This window comes from Centruroides vittatus, unplaced genomic scaffold (assembly GCF_030686945.1).
Source record: "Centruroides vittatus isolate TY-2023 unplaced genomic scaffold, ASM3068694v2 contig_1168, whole genome shotgun sequence".
Classification (NCBI taxonomy): Eukaryota; Metazoa; Arthropoda; class Arachnida; order Scorpiones; family Buthidae; genus Centruroides; species Centruroides vittatus.
Window position 1 is genome coordinate 1,376,901 of NW_027120749.1, and position 19,653 is coordinate 1,396,553.

General features: G+C 31.9%; 1 protein-coding gene across 2 annotated transcripts in view; it reads left to right on the forward strand.

Moving 5' to 3' along the window:
• Positions 1 to 19,653, forward strand: part of LOC136981726 (cilia- and flagella-associated protein 58-like) — a 46,597-nt gene that overhangs the window by 11,545 nt on the left and 15,399 nt on the right. The window contains exons 1-5 of one of the 2 annotated variants that reach the window (XM_067278086.1): positions 1,556 to 1,589; positions 3,824 to 3,980; positions 8,228 to 8,422; positions 8,541 to 8,678; positions 8,994 to 9,153. In XM_067278086.1, coding sequence (XP_067134187.1) covers positions 3,879 to 3,980; positions 8,228 to 8,422; positions 8,541 to 8,678; positions 8,994 to 9,153 — 595 coding nt within the window. In that variant the 5' untranslated portion in view covers positions 1,556 to 1,589; positions 3,824 to 3,878. Of the gene's footprint in view, positions 1 to 1,555; positions 1,590 to 3,823; positions 3,981 to 8,227; positions 8,423 to 8,540; positions 8,679 to 8,993; positions 9,154 to 19,653 lie in introns of those variants that run through there. The other variant, XM_067278076.1, reaches the window with a different exon arrangement.

Consider the following 19,653-nt stretch of genomic DNA (forward strand, 5'->3'; position numbering starts at 1 on the left):
ATCCCAAATCAAATCAAAATCATTTCTTCTCTTTTGTAAAAAGTCAATAAACTGATTTATTCTAGTAATACAATATGCTATATTAAAATTCTTTTCTTGTAATATATCAAATAGTATATCTGACTGTGCAAATATTTGATGAAAAACTAGTAATAAAAAGTGGAAATCAAAATCCATTAAACATTGGTATAATCCTCTTGCAGCAATTGTAGTATCAGAATCCCATTGTTCTGGACTTTCAACCATATTCAACAACAAAAGTTTTAATTCTTGTTTATACTCCATAACACAGTTCACACTTTGGCTAATGTTATTCCATCTAATAGGTGTGGCTGAAGGAAAATGTTTTTTGACTTCTAAGTCTAAGGCATGAGATCTTTTAGAAGAGTTAGAAAAAAATGAAGAAAGTCCTGTCATAGTTTGAAAAAAAATTTTACATTCTTTTATATATTCAACAGATTGAGAGAAAACTAGGTCCAATCTATGAGCATAACAGTGTACAAAAATAGCTTGTTTTGATATTTCTTTAATTGTTGCTTGGACACCATTATGTTGACTGGCCATTACGGCAGCACCGTCGTATGTTTGTGCCACTAATTTGTCAGTGCATTGAAATTTGTCTAAGTAACTCTTAATGTGAGTAAATAATGAATTTGCATCTCTATTCTCACTCACATCAGTAAAGCCCACAAATCTTTCTTCAATGTCACCGTTTTCTTTCACGTAACGAAATACAGTCGCCATCCGAGCTCTATGGCCGACGAAGGTTGTTTCATCTAAAATTATAGCAACAAATTTTGCGTTTTCAATTTCCTTTTTAATTTCTTGCAATAAAACATTTCCTATCGATTCAACGAGATCATTTTGAATTCTGTTCGACGAGCCAGTAAAAACTGTAGACTTCTCTAAATATATTTTTAATTGAGTATCTGACGTACTTAATAAATAAACAAATTCAATATAATTACCTCTGTTATTAGATTCAATAGATTCCCTAAATGCCAATTCTTGCTTTGATAAAAAACATATAACATCTATTAATTTAGTTATAACATATCTATTAGCAGTAACAATCTTGTTATAATTTTCAATGTTTATTTTATATTGTTTACTAATATCAAATTCTATTCTGCTTTGATTTCCAAATTTCTTCAATTTTATGAAAGAATGGATGTGACATCTTTTATTTTCGTGTCTTTTGCGAGATTTATGTAAATTATTTAAATCATCAAAGCCACGTTTATTCCACACACTAATTTTATCTGAAAACAGTAGGCAAGGCCAACAAAACAATTTTTGCATTTTTACGCATCCACAAATCCATTTTGCGTCTTCATAAATTTTATCTTGAAAATGTCGAACAAATTTTTTTGTTCCAGTGGTTATATTTAATTTAGGCGTTGGTCTTTTACTTCTAATAATGCTTTCTTGTTCATCGTATGGTCTTGAAACAAAACTTTTTTTTAATAAATTTTCAATATTACAATTACACTCTGAATCGCTAGCCATTGATATAAGGGCTAAAATTAAAAATTAAATTATAAAAACTTATTTGGTGAAATAAAATGTGCGGTGGATATACATACCTGGTACAAAATATTCTTCGATTGTATAAATGTACTTTTACCGAAAATTATAATGAAATAAAGGTTTGTAAAGAAACGTATATTAAATAACATTAAATATTCTTTACTTTTTAAATCGAAACAATACACTCAATCAAACAGCTCCCTACGAGCGGCCAACAGATAGATCGTTGGAAGCGTTATACGATATTTTGGGGGGTAGCATCCACGAGCTAAACCGCGAGAGGTCGGTGCTCTTAAAGCGCGTGCGCGAATGCGTATAATATGGTTGCTATACACGATTCAAATATTTTCGCCGAGGAAGCTGTACCGTATTTGAAAATACGGCTCATCCATTGGGAATATGCATGCATGTACGAATTTATATTCGAATATACAATAGCGATCTTATTGTTTTTCACATGTAGTATAGAAATTTGTAATAAGATACATAATGCGATTATAATAAAATATTAATTTTAAATGATACAAAGTACATACGTTAAAATATGAAAATAATCGATAATATGTATTTATATTTTAGAAAATACCAGGAAAGCGGCGCTTCCGTAGATTGTACGGCACTGAATTATTCTGACTTATTGAAATAATTAAGTTTTTTTTTTAGTTCGCATGTGAGTTTGTTTGTTTAAAATATGCATAAAATCAGACAAAGCATAAATAAACTTTAAATTCTGCATAAAAATGTCTTTATAATCATTAAAGTTTTTTTTAAAATTTTCTTTATACTTATTCTAATTTATTATTTTTCCTGAAATAGATATTTCTTTCAATTAATTTTTTCTATAAAGCAGAAACAGGCCAATATTTTTTCAATATAATTCTATTGTTTTAATACTTTTACTAAATTATTTCTTAATTCATCTGCATTACTGAACGTAGTAAGGAATATTATAATTAATTAACGTATTTTCATTGATTATGTTAAAACTATTGGTTAAGTTGCAAGATACTTTTATTACATAGGTTGGATTAATACAAATTATAAAATAGAAACAAATTTCAAATAAAAATAAATGAAATGTTTCATTATGGAATTAAATAGAACACTTTTTTGAAATAAGTGAATGAATTAGGATACAAACATCATAATCATTAATTCCTTTAAAAACATTATTTTGCATTACAACACACTCCTAACAAAACATGGTATGATGGAGAAAAGAGAAAATAGATTAAATAATAATAATATAATTTAATATATCAATTATTTAATCAAAAGCTAAATACCTTTATATAAATTTAAATTCTAATTATTATTCTAAAAATACTAACTTTTAAAAAAGGAAATTATTTATTTTGGCATTGTCACAAGGCCAGGTTGCAATTTTTAATCATTTTTTAAGAAAAATCATGTTACTTCCAGTTCACACCAGAAGTTTCTGTATAGTTAATTGGGATTTTTGGCCCCCAAGCATCCCATATTTGGTCTGCATTTTAGTGGTATCTTGCCTATTCTTCTCCTGATAACAATCAAGTATGCCAGTAGTTTATCTAACTCCATACTGGAGAAAATTTTGAATTGAAATCATGTGACTTCCAGTTTAGACCAGAAAGTCATATACAAGGTATCCATAAAGTCTGTGTGCAATTTTAAAAATTTGTAACTTTATTAGTATTTGTGATAGAGAAATTACTGTATGTAGAATGTATTGGAAATAACAAAATCTATATTTTTTTATTGTTTAATTGTATCTAAGTTCAGCTAACCAAAGAACACAGTTTACTTTTTCTTCAGTTGACTCTATGGGTCACATGTAATTCTGAAAAGAAAAGTAATTTTAAAGTTTTGAAAAATTGTTAAATTATTATGTTGAAGAGTTACTAAATAATTTTACTTAAAACTAAATACATTAAGCTTTCTACAAGTCACAAATATTAATAAAGTTATAAATTTTTTAAATTTCACATGGACTTTATAGACACCATGTATAGTTAATTGTGGCCTCTGGCCCCTCAGTTTTTAAGTGTAGTTTTGATGTACAGATATGTAACCCTATTCTTGAAATTAACAAAAGATAGTACAATTTGAAAATTGTAGACCTATACATAGAGCCTAATGATATGATTTTCATCATAATCAATGTTAGATTATGATGAAAATTATATTTTAGGATCAAATGATGATCTATTCTGAAAATTTCATTAATGCTAGATCTTTTAAGTAATGAAATATGTAATTATTAACTTAATGCTTTTAAAAGAATTATAATTAAATTATTATATTCTATTTTCAGATTGAAGGCATTAGAGGAAGAAAAAGAAGAACTATTGATTAGTAATGATAATTTAATGAAGGAAATAAAACAAATTAGAATAAAATTATTAAATTCAACAGAAGAACAAGAGGAATTTCAGAAAAAGTTATATGAAAAAGAAAATATTATAGAACAAGTGAGAATTATCAATAATTATTTATATATACATATATATATTATACACTACCCTACAATAATGGATCTGACATTAGTGGTGGTGGTGTTCTTGTTTGGGTGTTTTTTGTGGTATGGCCTTGGACCTTTGCATGTTGTTCCTGGTAAATTGAATGCCTACACCTACATGAATATTTTTGACAATAAGGTTTTTCTTACACTCTGAGAATTTTATGAAATGGATGAATGTTATTTCCAGGATGCTCCATGTCATGTTGCAGCCTCTGTCAAGCAGTGGTAACGAGATAGAGATGTCAACCGTCTTCCCTGGCCTGCTCAGAGTTTCAACCTAAACCCAATAAAACATTTGTGGGATGAGTTAGAGCAATGCTTATAGACAATGGAACCATGTCTGAAATCTACAGCTGAGCTGGCAACATTCTTGAAGCAGGAATGGACACAAATGCCCATAGCTGTGTATCAAAACCTTGTTGAAAGTATGCCAAGAAGGGTTGCTAGTGTAATTGCAGCACATGGGGGACCGTCCTCCTATTAAAGCATGTATTCTTTACCTTATGCCATCACATCTTGCTGTCTCGTCCATTATTGTAGGGGTAGTGTATATCATATATTATATTGTGATAACCAACAGCGAATGGTAAGCGACGGTTAACAAACACACTTTGTTAATTTACAAAACTATACTTTTATTCGCTACACTACAGGGTTCTTTTACACTGGATCCGAACGTTCAGGTGGTGAACATGTAAGATCCAGAATACATAAAACAATACTACTAATATTACAAGGGTCCTTATCTATCTTAAACCTACTTACAGACTATAAGAATGGAAGAAAGAGAGAATATAAGTACAGAATAAGGGGAAGGCGGAAATACCTGGGTTTCTGCTCTTGGTGCTCCATGATACTGGGCGGAGTTACTGATGCCTCCGATTATCTATTTCAGTAGGTACCTCTCGTTCACTTTGTCGATAATCCACTGTCAAATCTGTCCAATAAAATTGGCAGTTCAGTAGGAAGTTCTTTGTCTGCTTTAACACTAGATAGCTTCTCTGTCTCGACCTCACTCGTCGAGCTTCAATTCCTATCTTCTGTTTTTCTGACTTACAACCCGTTCTCCACGACCTTTCTCGTCGAGAGCAGAGATCCCTTCTGTCTTTCTTTCTTCTTTCCCTCTCCTCTCTGTTTTTAACAATGCTGTTTTTCGTCGGAGGTATCACTCCCCATCAGATAGTAAAACAATTAGATAGTAAAGTGATTAAGAAGGAAGTCTTTTTTGTCAACAGGAAAGGGAGAGAAACAGAAGAAATCTTAAACCTAACTTAAATTTATAAAATTATAAAATACAAAAATATACATTACTATGGCCAACGGACATAATATATCAAATAGTGTACTTATTTTGTTAGATTAATTTTATAAAATTGCATAATAAACAGAAAAAATAACATAAAATAATAAATAAAAATGGTAAATTAATAAGTGGGAGATAATAATGTACATGAAATTTTGTATTTTTTCAGGATATAAAATTTACAAAAAGTAAAGATTTATATCCTGTTCAAAAATGAGTTTTTAAATAGGATATATTAGCATCCTGAAGCTTTAGCTTGAATAAAATTTGAGAATGACTGTCTTGTGTTGGAATCAGGAATGCAATAGAATCTATTTATTGTAAAGGAATATAATGGAATCCGTAGATATTATCATAGATTGTCTAATATTAGAGTTAGCAAATCCCAAACATACAAGTTATAGTACATATAAAACTTTGTACTGTAATTAGTGTTTGTTATACTCAGAGCAGTCAAACAAATACTGTATGAATTACTATTAACTAATAATAATAGTTGTATAACTTAAATGTACTTATTATATTTTTTAATTGTTTTAATACATTTTTTTTAATGTCATACTGAATAAAACCAAATTTCCACTACTTACAGTCTTATTTACTTATCTCACTTAATTTTATAACTCAGATATTATTAGTACAGAAAAGTTATAAAGTGATCAATTAAAATTAAGGAGTTCTTGCTTTCAATTCTACAGAAAAAAAATTCCTGAGTTTATGATAATTTGAATTTTTTAAATTGTTTACTTTGTCATATTTAATGCTATTTTTTAGTTTTTATTGGATGATAGTTGTTATTATTCATATTGGTTAGTGATAAATGATAATGCAAAGTTACAGTTAAACTTTAAATTTTCAATTGTGCTAGAAACTGCAATCATAATGACTATTGTGAATAATTTGTTAACCCCATATCTATAGAATTAGAATATTATAACTATCCCTGAAAATAAAAAGTTTATTTTTTCCTAGTTAAAAATATACATTCAGTAGCTTAAAACTGATATTGCATTGACTGATAGTTTATACATATAAACTGCATGTATATAAAACAACCCACAAACAAAAAAGGAAATAAATAAAATTTATTTTCTGAATACAGTTTAATTGAACTAATTCATTTTTGTAATTGTGAATATATAATAATTGTGAAATTTTATTGTACACAATATTCCTGGAAAGATATAAAAACAAAAATGAAATTTGATGTATGGAGATCATTCTTAAAATAAGAACCATTTTGTATTAAAATAAATAAAAAAAATTAGTATATTTTAAAACTCTTATTGTTACATTAAATATACAATAGTATATTATTTCTCCACATAATCCCTATTGTGAATGCAAGCATTTTTCTAATCGATACATTTTTAACAATAGGTAAAGTTGGATAGAAGCAACCTTTTGGACTCAGTTAATATCTCTCCAACCTCACCCATTGTTAAAGGTGTATTGCTTACTTTATTAGATTAACTACAAAATGGCTAGTCCAATTTTCATAACAGTATAGTACTATAGGATTAGTGGTCTTAAATCTATGTTAGGGCTTAATTGTCTTTAATATTATTCATGCTACTTTTTTATTAATATACTGTTATCAGTATAAGATAAAATTTTTTTTTCCTTAATATTTGTTTCTCTCAGAATGCTTGTTTATACAAATTAATTGAAATTTATAATCTAGAAATGTCACAAGATTAAATCTTTTCTTATATTTGGTAGCTTAAAGCTATAAAAACTCCTAATTATTCAATACTATTAGTCAATTATATTTGATATCAAATAAAAAATTTTTGTCATTTCAATTAAAAGTTTTAATTTGATATAAATGAAATTTATTAGATTAAAATATTTTATACACAAATTAGAAAAACCTGAATTTATGGTTTTGTAAAGATTCTGTGGCTGTACGCCATATTTTTGTACATATGATTTTTAGATTTAATTAGTTTGTAGAACTTTGTAACTTTATTCACTTTAAGCTATGACATGCTTTGGATATAGCCCTCATTAGAGAGTAGATTAAAATATATTGTGTTAATAAAAACAAGTAGTTGTTTCTTTATTATGAAGAAACTCTCTTTTTCATCTACTTCATTGTTTTAATTCTATAAGCAACAGATTATAATAGATTTTGTATTAAATGGTTTGTGTGGAAGATCAACAGTGCCATAACTAGGATTTTGGATGCCTATGGCCAAGAATAAAAATGGCACCTTTTTAATTTTTGTTATTAAGTAAAAACAAAAATTGTGGTTTATTTTTGAAATATATGTTCGTAAAAATTACAGATCATAAATACTATATAAATATAAATATAGAACTGTTTTTGTGTTATTAATTTCGAATACATATTCCAAAACCTTCTCATTGGCGCCTTTATTAATTCGGCGCCTATGGCAGGGGCCACGTTGGCCATACGCTAGTTACGGCTCTGAAGATCAATATTATAATCTTATTTAGTTTTTTTAATGAAAATTGTAATGTTTTATTAGAAAAATTCTGAGTTCTTGTATGCTCCTTATAAGATTGCTTTTAATACATATAAAGTTAACGTTGAGTCTTTAATATTTGTAAATAAATGTTTTATTTTCCTAATTAAGCACTAACATAATTACAGTATTACAAAATATTCTATATTCAAATTTTCATTTTCACGAAAGAACTTCATTGAATTATAATTTGAAGTTATTAAAGTTTATAAAATTTTTAGTATTTAACTGCGTAATGATTTGATTATATAATACAAACAAAAGTATAAAAGATAAATAAAATGTCTTTCATAAGAAATAAATACTGTAATTTTAATCATATGCTTCTGTCTTAATTTAATTTTTTTAATTATAAAACTTTATCAAAATTTATTAAATTTTTAATTGGAAAGTTTTTTTCAGTTAAATGATCAGATATGTAATCTAAAAGATGATTGTGTCAAAGAAACAGCTAAATGTTCAAATATCCAAGTGATATTAACAGAAACAAAACAAGACTTGGAGATTAAAACTTTTGAAAATGAAAAACTTAAAGAAGAAATAGCAAATTTAAAAGATTGTATTATTAAGATGGAAACAGAAATTTCAAAAGAAAAAGTTAAGTTAAATATTATAATAAAAACAGAAATTTATAATTAGGTTTAATTTTAGTTTAATTAAATTCATTTCATATAAATAAATTACAATTTTTATTTTTTTTATTCTTATCAAATAGACAAACCATAGCAATACAAAACTGCAATTTGAAGAAATTAAAAAAAATTTGAATAATGAAAAAGAACAACATGGTATATGTATTAATAAATACAGAAAATTATTGAGAGAAAAAAATAATTCTGAGGAAAATTTAAAAGTGAGTATGAAATAACTTGAATAATTATAATTTATTGCAGTTATTTACCTGTATGCATGATAACTTTCTACAAGATTTCATTTTTTCTTTCAATAATTTTAACATGCCTTTCTTAGACATATAGAACATATTTATATATGATTGTTATGAATAATCAATACAAAGAAAAAGTATTGAGTTAAAAAGAACATTTCATACTAATCTATTTTAATGTTATTCAAACTGTAAATTATTTAAAATTATATTTAGAATATTTAATTTTTGTAGTTTTAAAGGTTTTATTAAATATTAAATCCCTTTTTATTACAAATAAAGGATTTGAATAAAGAGATCAAATTATTAAAAGAAGAAAAAATTAATTGTAACAAAGAGAAAAAGAATATAAAAGATGATAATCATAAATTTATCAAACAATTGGAATTATTAAGTAAAAGGAAAAGCTTATTGGAAGCACATAATGAGGAATTACAGAAAGGTACTTCTAGATAAGTTTTATGTAGAATAAGTAAATTTCTGCTTATAATATTTACAAAATAATATGTCACTAATAAACTTTAATGTAGAAATTATATTACTGAATGACTATATTATTATTATTTCTGAATATTTTGTACAGTACATATAAATTTTAATCTTTTTCATCTTTTAATGTAATGTAATTTTTCAATTAATCATTTGTTTGTAATGTTATGATATTTCTTCATTTACTTGACCTAAAATATGATAGTCTGCTGAATAATGACTTGGGTAATGATTCTTTCATGATATAATCTTGTTAAACTTATTAAACTAAACTTAAAACTTGATAATATTTACATGGGATTTTTCTTAATTAAATTTTTTTAAATTAAAAATAAATGCAAAAAAAAAAAAAAATTAAACTATACAATGAATATAGAATGAATATTAGATACATATTGTAGACAATGGGTTTTTTGAAATTTTACTGGAAACTGGTAAATATATATATATATGGCTATTTTGAAATTCAAAGTAAAAATCTGTCTAAACTGTGATATGTGTATGTTAACTCATTCATTTAGATCAAACTGCCTCCATACTATAAGAACAATAGACTAAGAATAACTCTAATCTGGTGAACATGGCTTTGCTTTTATAGTAACACATTTTCAGGTGTCAACTTATCCAAGGACTTACTTACTTAGGATTGTTTAGATGGCTGAACCATAAAGTATAGCCAGGAGAAAGAAGGTGAAAGGAGGGGGGAGTGGTGTGGAGAGATAATTAGGATGGGATTAAATTGGAATGAGTGAAGAGGAAAGAGAAGGTAGAGGGGGTATCACATGAGGGCTGCCAGGTGCTGATTATAGAACCAAAGGTAAAACAATAATTGATAAACAGAACATATACAATAGAATAACGTGGTTACATGACTTGCAATGATGAATTGCGGATTACATATTAGAGGATGAACTGGTTACAACCACAATGGTTCGTGAAGAAGGGCTACATTTTGCAGAGTGCCCTTACAAAGGGATGACAGTAATAGATTCTGGATAACACTAACAAAATACAAAATGCATAATACCGAATACAAGATACTAAATAAAAGGGTACAGAACTAAATAGTGCAATACAATATACAATACATTGCAGAATACAAATGAACGGTAGCCTACTTGATTACATAAACAAGTCCACAGTCCACAGTGTGCAAGTGAGAATAACCGGTAAAGTGAGATACACTGGAAACAATTTACAATAGAATGGTATTAGCCAATAACAAAGTGCTGCAGAATCAAACATTGCAGAGGAGCAGAGCTACCACCCTACATGAAATGGGTAGACGAGTACACTTACAAGGGGGTGACAGTTAAAATACAAAATGATACTAACTAAGAAGCAAAATGCAAAGTACAAAATATAAAAGAGCAAAATGCTATATACAGAATAAAGTACCATACAGTCAGTGGTGATATTCGAAATAGTTAACAAAGGGTTCGCTAGCAGATAATTTTTCCCTGACAATCACCGACAAACGAAATGGAAGTTTTGGCTAGAAATAAATACAATACCTTCTTTTGCGATATATCTAATAATCAGTGGCGTATTTGGAACGTAACGAGCCCTGGGCGAAGACCAGGTAACAATAGTATATTAGTGCTGTTGACCTTTTTTTTTTTTATTTTTTATTTTAGGCAGAGAAATTTTTCACCCTGAATGGCACTGCTGATAATAGATAGATGTCATTGTCTCTCAAAATACAATATCCTTTTTATTTCGCTGTCCATAGCCTGACACATGTTCCACAACCATCTTGTATTATCTCACGCGCGTGAGATTGTGGGATCTCTCTTATGACTGGATCTAGTTTCAAGAACTCTCTTGAATTGATCGCGATTAAACCTTGTTTCGGTTTAGATTGAAACAGTCGAGAGAGATTGCACCAAGACATAGTCCCTGACCTTGCTCACAATCTAGATTGAAATGCTCAGTGCGAATGGGGTATAAGGCTCTAGTTTAGTAGTATTACAGAGTATAATACGTATATTTTAATATACTTTTTTAAAAAAAAAACCACTGAGAAATGTTCCATGTGTTTAACAAGGTTCGGAAAACTGAAAATTTTAACAACGGGTTCGACTGAACCTGTGCGAACCCGCTGAATATCACCACTGCATACAGTACAATATAAAATACAACAGAACAGTAGCCTGTAGGATTACAGAAGCAAGTCTGTGGAAAGCTAGCAAGGGAACTGATAGTAAGAGTCGTGCTAGAAACTATTTACATAAGGATGATGATAACTGAATAACAAAAGGCCACAAAAATACAACCATTGTAGAAGCATTACAGTATAACTCAGTTATTGTTGGTGCCTTGGGTTGGTGATCGTGGTTTATGTCCTTAATGAGAGAGATTCGTTGACTTGGCAAATGTGGTGACGGCTTTAAAGGTCCTAGAGTTCACTAAGGTGTTGAACATGCAGGGCCAATGGTGACCCTCTGTGGTTATGGCTTCCACTAGTGTTACACTCATTACTGTAGGTGGGGCACAGGAAGATGATGTGTTGAGGGTCCTTGTCTTTGTTCATGTTGCACTGGCACCTACCATTCCCCTTGTTTAGGAAATGAAGAAGGTAGGAGCCAAAGTTACCATGACCAGTAAGAAGTTGTGTCAAGTTGTGGCTGGTCTCCACATAGTCCATCTTCTGTCTGGTGGAGATGTCTGGAAAATATTTGTGAGGTTGCAGACGAGGTCCGTAAATCACAAAATTCTTGCATTTAAATTATAACAATAGATTATATAGAAAAGAGAGAGAGAGAAAAAGAAAAACTCTTGATCTAGACATCGTGATGCAAAATGTAAACAACCAGTTTCGGAACACGTGCCAAAACACATGTTAAAAACGAACCGTCTATGTCAAACGGAAGGGTAGAATTCTGACACGAAAGCCCATAAATAAATAGAATTATGACCCAAAAGCTCATAAATAGGTGAAATTCTGACTCGAGTGCTCATAAATAGTCGATCTAAGAAGACAACTTTGGAAGGGGGGAACAGTTTAATAGATAGAAAAACATTGCTCTTGAATCGTAAAAGTTCCTAGATGACAGAAATCGCAATTAACAGGCTAAATTATGAGTTCGAGTCTTGTAAATTTATCAACAATCTCTGAACACAATGGTCAAAAAGGCGCCAGATGGACACTCCGAATCGGACCTTCCCCATGACCCGGGTCATCCTGAGTTTTGCCTAGAAACAAAAGAGAGACCAATCGGAAAACAGGAAAGGGGATGAGGGACCAATCTGAAATTGGAATAGCGAGCAAAGAACTATAAAAATTGGAATCTCCAAGGTCAGAGAGAGTCTCCTCCGCATCCCGCAAAGAGCCATGACCGGTGTTGTGTTGTGTTGCTGCCAACAACGTAGGACGCCTCAGCACCTCTGCGAGCAGCTGTCCAGTGATCTAATCTCGTCCGCCCTGGAGCTTCGACGGAAGGGAAATCCTCGCCACTCCGAAGGACTGTAGAAAAGTGGACTGTCAATTGTGGATGTAAGCATATATGTTATCCAATAAATGGGTTTCCTTATGTAAAACACTTGTCATCATTTGCCTCCTCCACCACACCCACATGCAAACGTCCCTTAGATTCATCCTGACATGGGATTAATTTATCCTCACCTGTCAGTGACCTTACATGAGTCAATTGTCCAGTGGTTTCGTTGTTCCAGTAATTCTGCCATTCTGCAATGGTAAGGAGATTGAGCTGGTGGGAAATCCAGCTGATGGAGATGGCTTCATAGGAGTTGGTAGTGACAATGGAGGGTGCATTTCTGGTGAGCAGGTCTGCCTACTCATTACCAAGAGTGCCAAAATGGCTCTTGACCCAATTGAGAGATATGCAGATTTGGTTCTTGTTTAACTGATGAAATAGGTTGAGAGTCTTTTGAATGATAGGAAGCTTGTTGTTACTACTGTTGATCTGCTGAAGAGCGACCTTACTGTCGCTGTAGATTTTGATACAGTTGTAGGGAAGTTTGTTAAGGTTTTGGTTTATGAAGAGGAGAGCCTTGAAGATTGCTAGGCTTTGGGCCTGATTGATTGAGCAATGGGCCTCCAGCCTGAAGACTGCTTGATGGATGGAGCGGTTGTTGTGGTCACGGGTCTTCTTGGTGGACTTTGAGCTGTCAGTGAATATTTACTAAAGGTGGGAGTTTCCCTGGATGTAAGAGTTGGAGTTGTGAGGTCTCCAAGCAGGGTGAATGGGCTTTTGGTTATAATTAATATCTACACCCAGTGGTGATATTCGGCGGGTTCGCACAGGTTCGGCCGAACCCGTTGTTAAAATTTTCAGTTTTCCAAATGGGTTCGCCCGAACCCGTTGTTAAAGTTTTCAGTTTCCCGAACCTTGTTAAACACACGGAACATTTCTCAGTGGGTTTGTTTTTTTAAAAAAATATATTAAAATATGCGTATTATACTCTGTAATACTACTAAACTAGAGCCTTATACCCCGTTCGTACCGAGCATTACAATCTAGATTGTGAGCAAGGTCAGGGAGTATGTCTTGGTGCGATCTCTCTCGACCGTTTCAATCGAGGTTTAATCGCGATCGATTCAAGAGAGTTCTTGAAAGTAGATCCAGTCATAAGAGAGATCCCAGAATGCCACGTGTGCGAGATAATACAAGATGGCTGTCGAACACGTGTCGGGCTATGGACAGCGAAAAAAAAAGTATAATGTATCTCGAGAGATGATGATGACACGTGTGTATTTCCAGAAGCGCCATTTCGCGGTAAAGATTATCCCTGCCTAAAAAAAAAAGGTCGACAGCCCTAAAATATTATCGTTACCTGCCCTTCACCCATGGCTCGTTACGTTCCAAGTACGCCACTGATTGTTAGATATACGGTTGCAAGAAAAGGTGTTGTATTTATTTCTATTCAAAACTTCCATTTCGTTTGTCAGTGATTGTCAGGGAAAAATTTTCTGCTAGCGAACCCTTTGTTAAATATTTCGAATATCACCACTGTCTACACCATGGGTGCAGACTTTCTCCCATATTATCTTGACAGCAGGGTGGATCTTGGTGTTGTCAAAGGTTTCATTGTATTGATGTAGGAGACGGTAACACCAGTAGTTTTGGATGATCTTTAGATCCAAAGGGCGCAGATTGGCGATGACCTATAGTGCATTAGTAGGGGCTGTTGGTGATGGGAATAAGGCAGCCCATTTGGATGAAGAGAAACCTTCTCTTTGTGTGGATGTTGGAGGCAATTTTTCCCCAAATTTCAGCACCATAGGTGACAACAGGCTCGATGGCACAAGTGTAAATGATCTTGCTGATGGTGGAGTTTAGGCCCCAAAAGTTGTGTGAGATAGAGCAAAGAGAATGTGCCAAGGAGTTGGCCTTCTGTTGAATGTAATCTATGTGTTTTTTCCATGATAGTTTATTGTCAAGTATTAAGCCCAGATACTTGATATTAGTCCGACTTTTAATTTTATGATTGTTGATCCTTACACTGGGGGTTTTTATGGGGGAACAGGATGCATTTGCACTTTCCATCTTATCCAAGAACTACCCTTTTTTCACTTATCTTGTAAAATATGAATGGGTTTCAGGATTGCAAGATTGGGCTACAAGTAGCAGATTGATATATTTGTAGGGCTCTAGGCTACTAGATTTGGGTAACTTACTACTTTTTGCCACTTTAAAAATAATTTGAGGTACATTTCAAGGAATTCTGCTTTACTTTTTATAAAATCTACCTGGCAACCTGTGAGGTTCTTGCCTCGCACACACTGTTTACATGCAGTTTGTTTATATTATTATTAATTAATAAAAAAGCATTTTGTTTACATAGCCATATTCTGTTTGCTTAATAAATTACAACAGTTATGTGGCATTTGGCATATTGTACAGAAATATGTAAATCTCAGATAACCGGGAACATGATAATTCGAAGTTGTGATTATTTCATCCCTTGAATTTTGAACTAATGAGGATTTTCTATATATTGTTTACATACAACTCTTCATTCATTAAAATAAATCAAATAAAATAAACTAACTTATTCATAAAATCGAAGATAAAATTCTTGAAATAAATAATTAAACATGTGTAATAATTATGAACAAAAAATATTTATGGTGGTTGTTGCATTGCTTGTCACTGAATATTTTTTGATTTGCAAAGCTAAAGAAATGATGAAAACGATGTTCCATCTAGTAGCTGTTAGAGCGCTTAAAGAACTCGGGAGTTGGAAAACATTTGCAATAGTATTTGTTTTTTTATTATTTTACACCGGTTATTGGTTGTGTGTGCATTGTTTACTAAAGAAATAATTAGGTTATAGAGCCAGACAAGACCTAATTGATTTTTATGCTCAGCATTAGCAATAAAAATCTCTATTTTCATCAAATATATATGAAGGAATTCTGTGTTGTAATTTTCACAGACAATTGAAATTTCTTCACTGGAAAGTGGGACATACACTTCAGAAACTACTGATCTAGAGCCTCAAAATTTTTTTATTTTATTCTGTTTTTTAATATATATTTTCAAAATTAATATATCTGCATATTATAGTTAAATGGTTTTATATTTCCTAGCAATAAATAATGTTTAGAATAGGATTCTGGCATAATGCATATTTGGTAATGACATAGTGATTACTAAATATTATCTAACTAGTTTAAGCAATTACAAATTTACCATATAATCAAATTCTGAATTTCAATAAAAAATTGTTTTTATTTTTGATGAAATCTTTCTTGCTTTCTCCGGGTAAGGTGAAGAAGAAGAAGGCATTTGTCACTGAAGGTATTTTTAATATTCCTTGTCATTTCTCACACAAAAATTTAATACAGTTCTTCTATTGTTCTAGAATATCCATTATGACTACAATAAAGTGAACCAACTTTAACATTTGTTCTCATTACTGCTTTGTGCAAGACAAAACTAATTTTTTCCAGATATTCACCTATCCTTCTCTATTACTATCAGCAATCATAACTTTTTGAATTAGTTGGTTTTATCAAAGATCAAACATAATTCTTATTATGTTTGATCAGACTTTATAGGTGCTATCTAATATCTTAGAAAAGAAAAAACTTTCCAATTCTGTAGAAATATTTGGTTATTTTGTAAATTGTGTTTAAACCATTTTTGTAATTATTATTCAGATTTATATTGCTTAAATTTTTTTTGTTGCTATATAATATAATTTTTTAAAATTGAACTGAATGGCTATTGTCCGTCTTTGTTTGAAATTGGATGTTAGTATTCTCTTTGGTATTGTGCTTGAAAATAGATTGCTAAGCCAAAATATTAGTATTAGTTATATTGACAAGAAGCACCCTTCAAAGCATTTTGTGATAAATTGTTCATTGGTAATATCTTAGTATTATATGACTATACGTATTAGTATATTTCAAATAAATATGTAATAATTTTTTATGTTAAAAGACAATTTGACAGTTTTTAAACTTCATTCTACCTAAATAATCACATTTATCACTTTCTTACATTATATGCTTTAATTAAACATTTTTTAAAATTTAATTATTATGTAAAAGTTAATTTGTATTTTAATACAATATCAGAAATAACTTAAAAATTTTCAAAATGGTTAAAGATTATCATTATGAAAAGTCTTAAAACTTTATATTGTGGCTGCATGCCATAACTTTTTATATTTTCTATTTTTCTTTAAATTTTGTATATTTCCTTCCCTCTATCTCTCTGCTATTGTCTTTTCCTTCTAGAATTTTCTTGTTCAAACCCTCCTTTTTTGGTGTGGTGATGGGTAATCCCTTTAGAACAATGGAACGGAATGTGACCCTCAGGGCAATAATGATAGCACATGTACATTTGGGGCGAGGGATCTGACCAGGACGGACATGAAAAGAGAGCTCCCCAGTGCATTTTAGCATCACATGGAGAAGACAAAGGCTGTGAGAAGAGGAGAGGAACATTGATCGTGAGAGTACAAGAAAATATTACTGTCCCTTCGAGCCAGATATAGGAGAAATTTTGGAGAAGAGAAATGTTAAAGTTAATCATATTAGTCATTGTAAACCGCGCTTTAGTCAGTCGCTATCCGCTTATTTTGTGTGTCCGACCGTCAAAGAACCATTCGGGATCGAGTTACGTATATACAAGCTAAGTTTTTGTTTATTGTCTGGTCAATGTACACTTCCGTTTGTCAATTGTTCACGATAGGAGGCGTCCTTTTCGTGTAAGATCCAAGTCGGATGTATGTGAGTTAATAAATGTTCTTGTTGCCTTTGCCTCGCCCTGTTTTTGATTCGTTCGCGGTTATAGGAAATCACCACAGGTTATGGGCCCAGGTCCCGTGAACGAATCTCAACAGTCGAATTTGTCTGAAAGAAAGGAAATTGCATAAATTGAGAACCGCAAGTTGCGTCGAGACACGTGTCAGCCACATCTTCGTTCATCGTCCGCAATCGCCATCTTTGACGAGCTTCATTCGTCGGTCAACCTCGTCAGTGCTCTCTGTCAATATGGATATCGTGAAATCTCAAATGGAAACTTTGTCAGAAGACTCGCAGGGAAATATTAATTATATCTCATGGAAGTTTAAGCTAAATCTTACGTTGAGATCGAAGGACTTGTACGACGTTGCGAACGGAATCATTCTTAAACCTGAAGATGCGAATAATGCGGCAGATGTCGCAGCGTGGATTAAAAAGGATTTAGACGCTCAAACTTGTATAGGTTTAAATGTGAGCAGTAATATCGCAAAGAAAATTGCAAATTGCACCTCTGCGTATAGTATGATACACAAATTAGAAACTTTGTATGGTAAAAGGTCCGATCTCACAATTGAAGGACTACAGAGAAATTTTTTTAATTATAAGTATGATTCAAGTAAGTCTGTAGTGGAGAATTGCTTATCAGTTCAACAATATGCAGAAGACTTAAAAGCTGAAGGAGAAACAATTAAGGAAAGCTGGATTATAACAAGAATGCTCGGAATACTGCCGCCGAAACTACATCACTTCAGGACGTCATGGGATAACGCTAATCCAACAGACAAGAACATCGACACTTTAATTGAGCGACTTCGACTGGAAGAAGACAGACTGAAGGAAGACGACAAGAAGGAACCAATCGCACAGAATGCCCTCATTTCAAAACAGAAAACGCAAGGTAACAAGGACAGAAGTCAGCAGAAAAATTCAGGAGTCGAATGTTTTAGATGTGGACAAAAGGGACATATAAAGAAATATTGCAAGAATAAGACGTGTCAGAAATATTTTGAATACTGCAGGAAAACCTACAATTGTAACAACTGCAATCAAAAGGGCCATTTTGCAAGGGAATGTAAAAATGAGAAGTCAGACGAATCAGACAAAGGAGATAAGACCAAAGGACAACGACGAGCTCTTGTCACTGTAGGATTGACGTCTACGAAAATAAATGACAAGAACTCAAGACGAAACCGACAGGATATTTGGTATCAAGATAGTGCTGCCACACAGCACATGACCTTCAGGAAGGAATGGCTGACAAATTACAAAGCACTGGAGGAGCATACGAAAGTGATACTCGGGAACAACACAGAAATCAATGGAATCGGAGTAGGTGACGTCGAACTCGAGGCCTTTAATGGAAGGGAATGGTATCCAGCAACCGTGAAAGACGTTTTATATGTTCCTAATATATCATTCAATCTATTTTCGGTTACCCAAATGTTGGATAAAGGGTTTATTCAGACTGCCAATGCCAACACATCAGTTATCGAAACGGCCGATGGAAAGGAGCAAATAGCAGTAGCACAACGAGTCGAAGGATTATATCAAATGATGTTCCGCAGAGAGGTCACAGGAATGTGCATGATGGCCAACTCAATCAAAGTATGGCACGAAAGACTGGCACATCAGAATGTGAAGTATTGCAAGAGTATTTTGGACAGAAACAATATAAGATATATTGATGACTGGGACAACAACGTTTGTATTGGCTGTGTCTACGGCAAACAACATCATATCTCTCACCCAAGAAATAACAAGGTAGCGAAGGAAGTATTGGATCTGATACATGTTGACTTAGGTGAAATGGATACCTTATCTCTGGGAAAGGCAAGATATTTTCTCTTATTCAAGGACGACTTTTCTCATTTTAGAACTGTTTATTTTTTACGAACCAAGGACGAAGCCCCTGCAGCATTGGATAAATACATGAAACTAGTTGAAAATCAATTTGGAAGAAAAGTGAAAAGCCTAAGGTCTGACAACGGGACAGAAATCAAAAATTCGACTACCAGAGAGTTATTGGAGGAGCTTGGAGTTTTACATACCAGAACAAACACATATACACCGCAGCAGAATGGACGAATAGAAAGGGAGATGCGCACCATAGTAGAGTCAGCTCGATCTGTTTTACATGCCAGAAATTTAAGCGAGAATCTTTGGGCTGAAGCTATTAACTACGCTGTATTCACCATTAATCAAACAGGAAAGAGCTCTGTAGATGACAAAAGT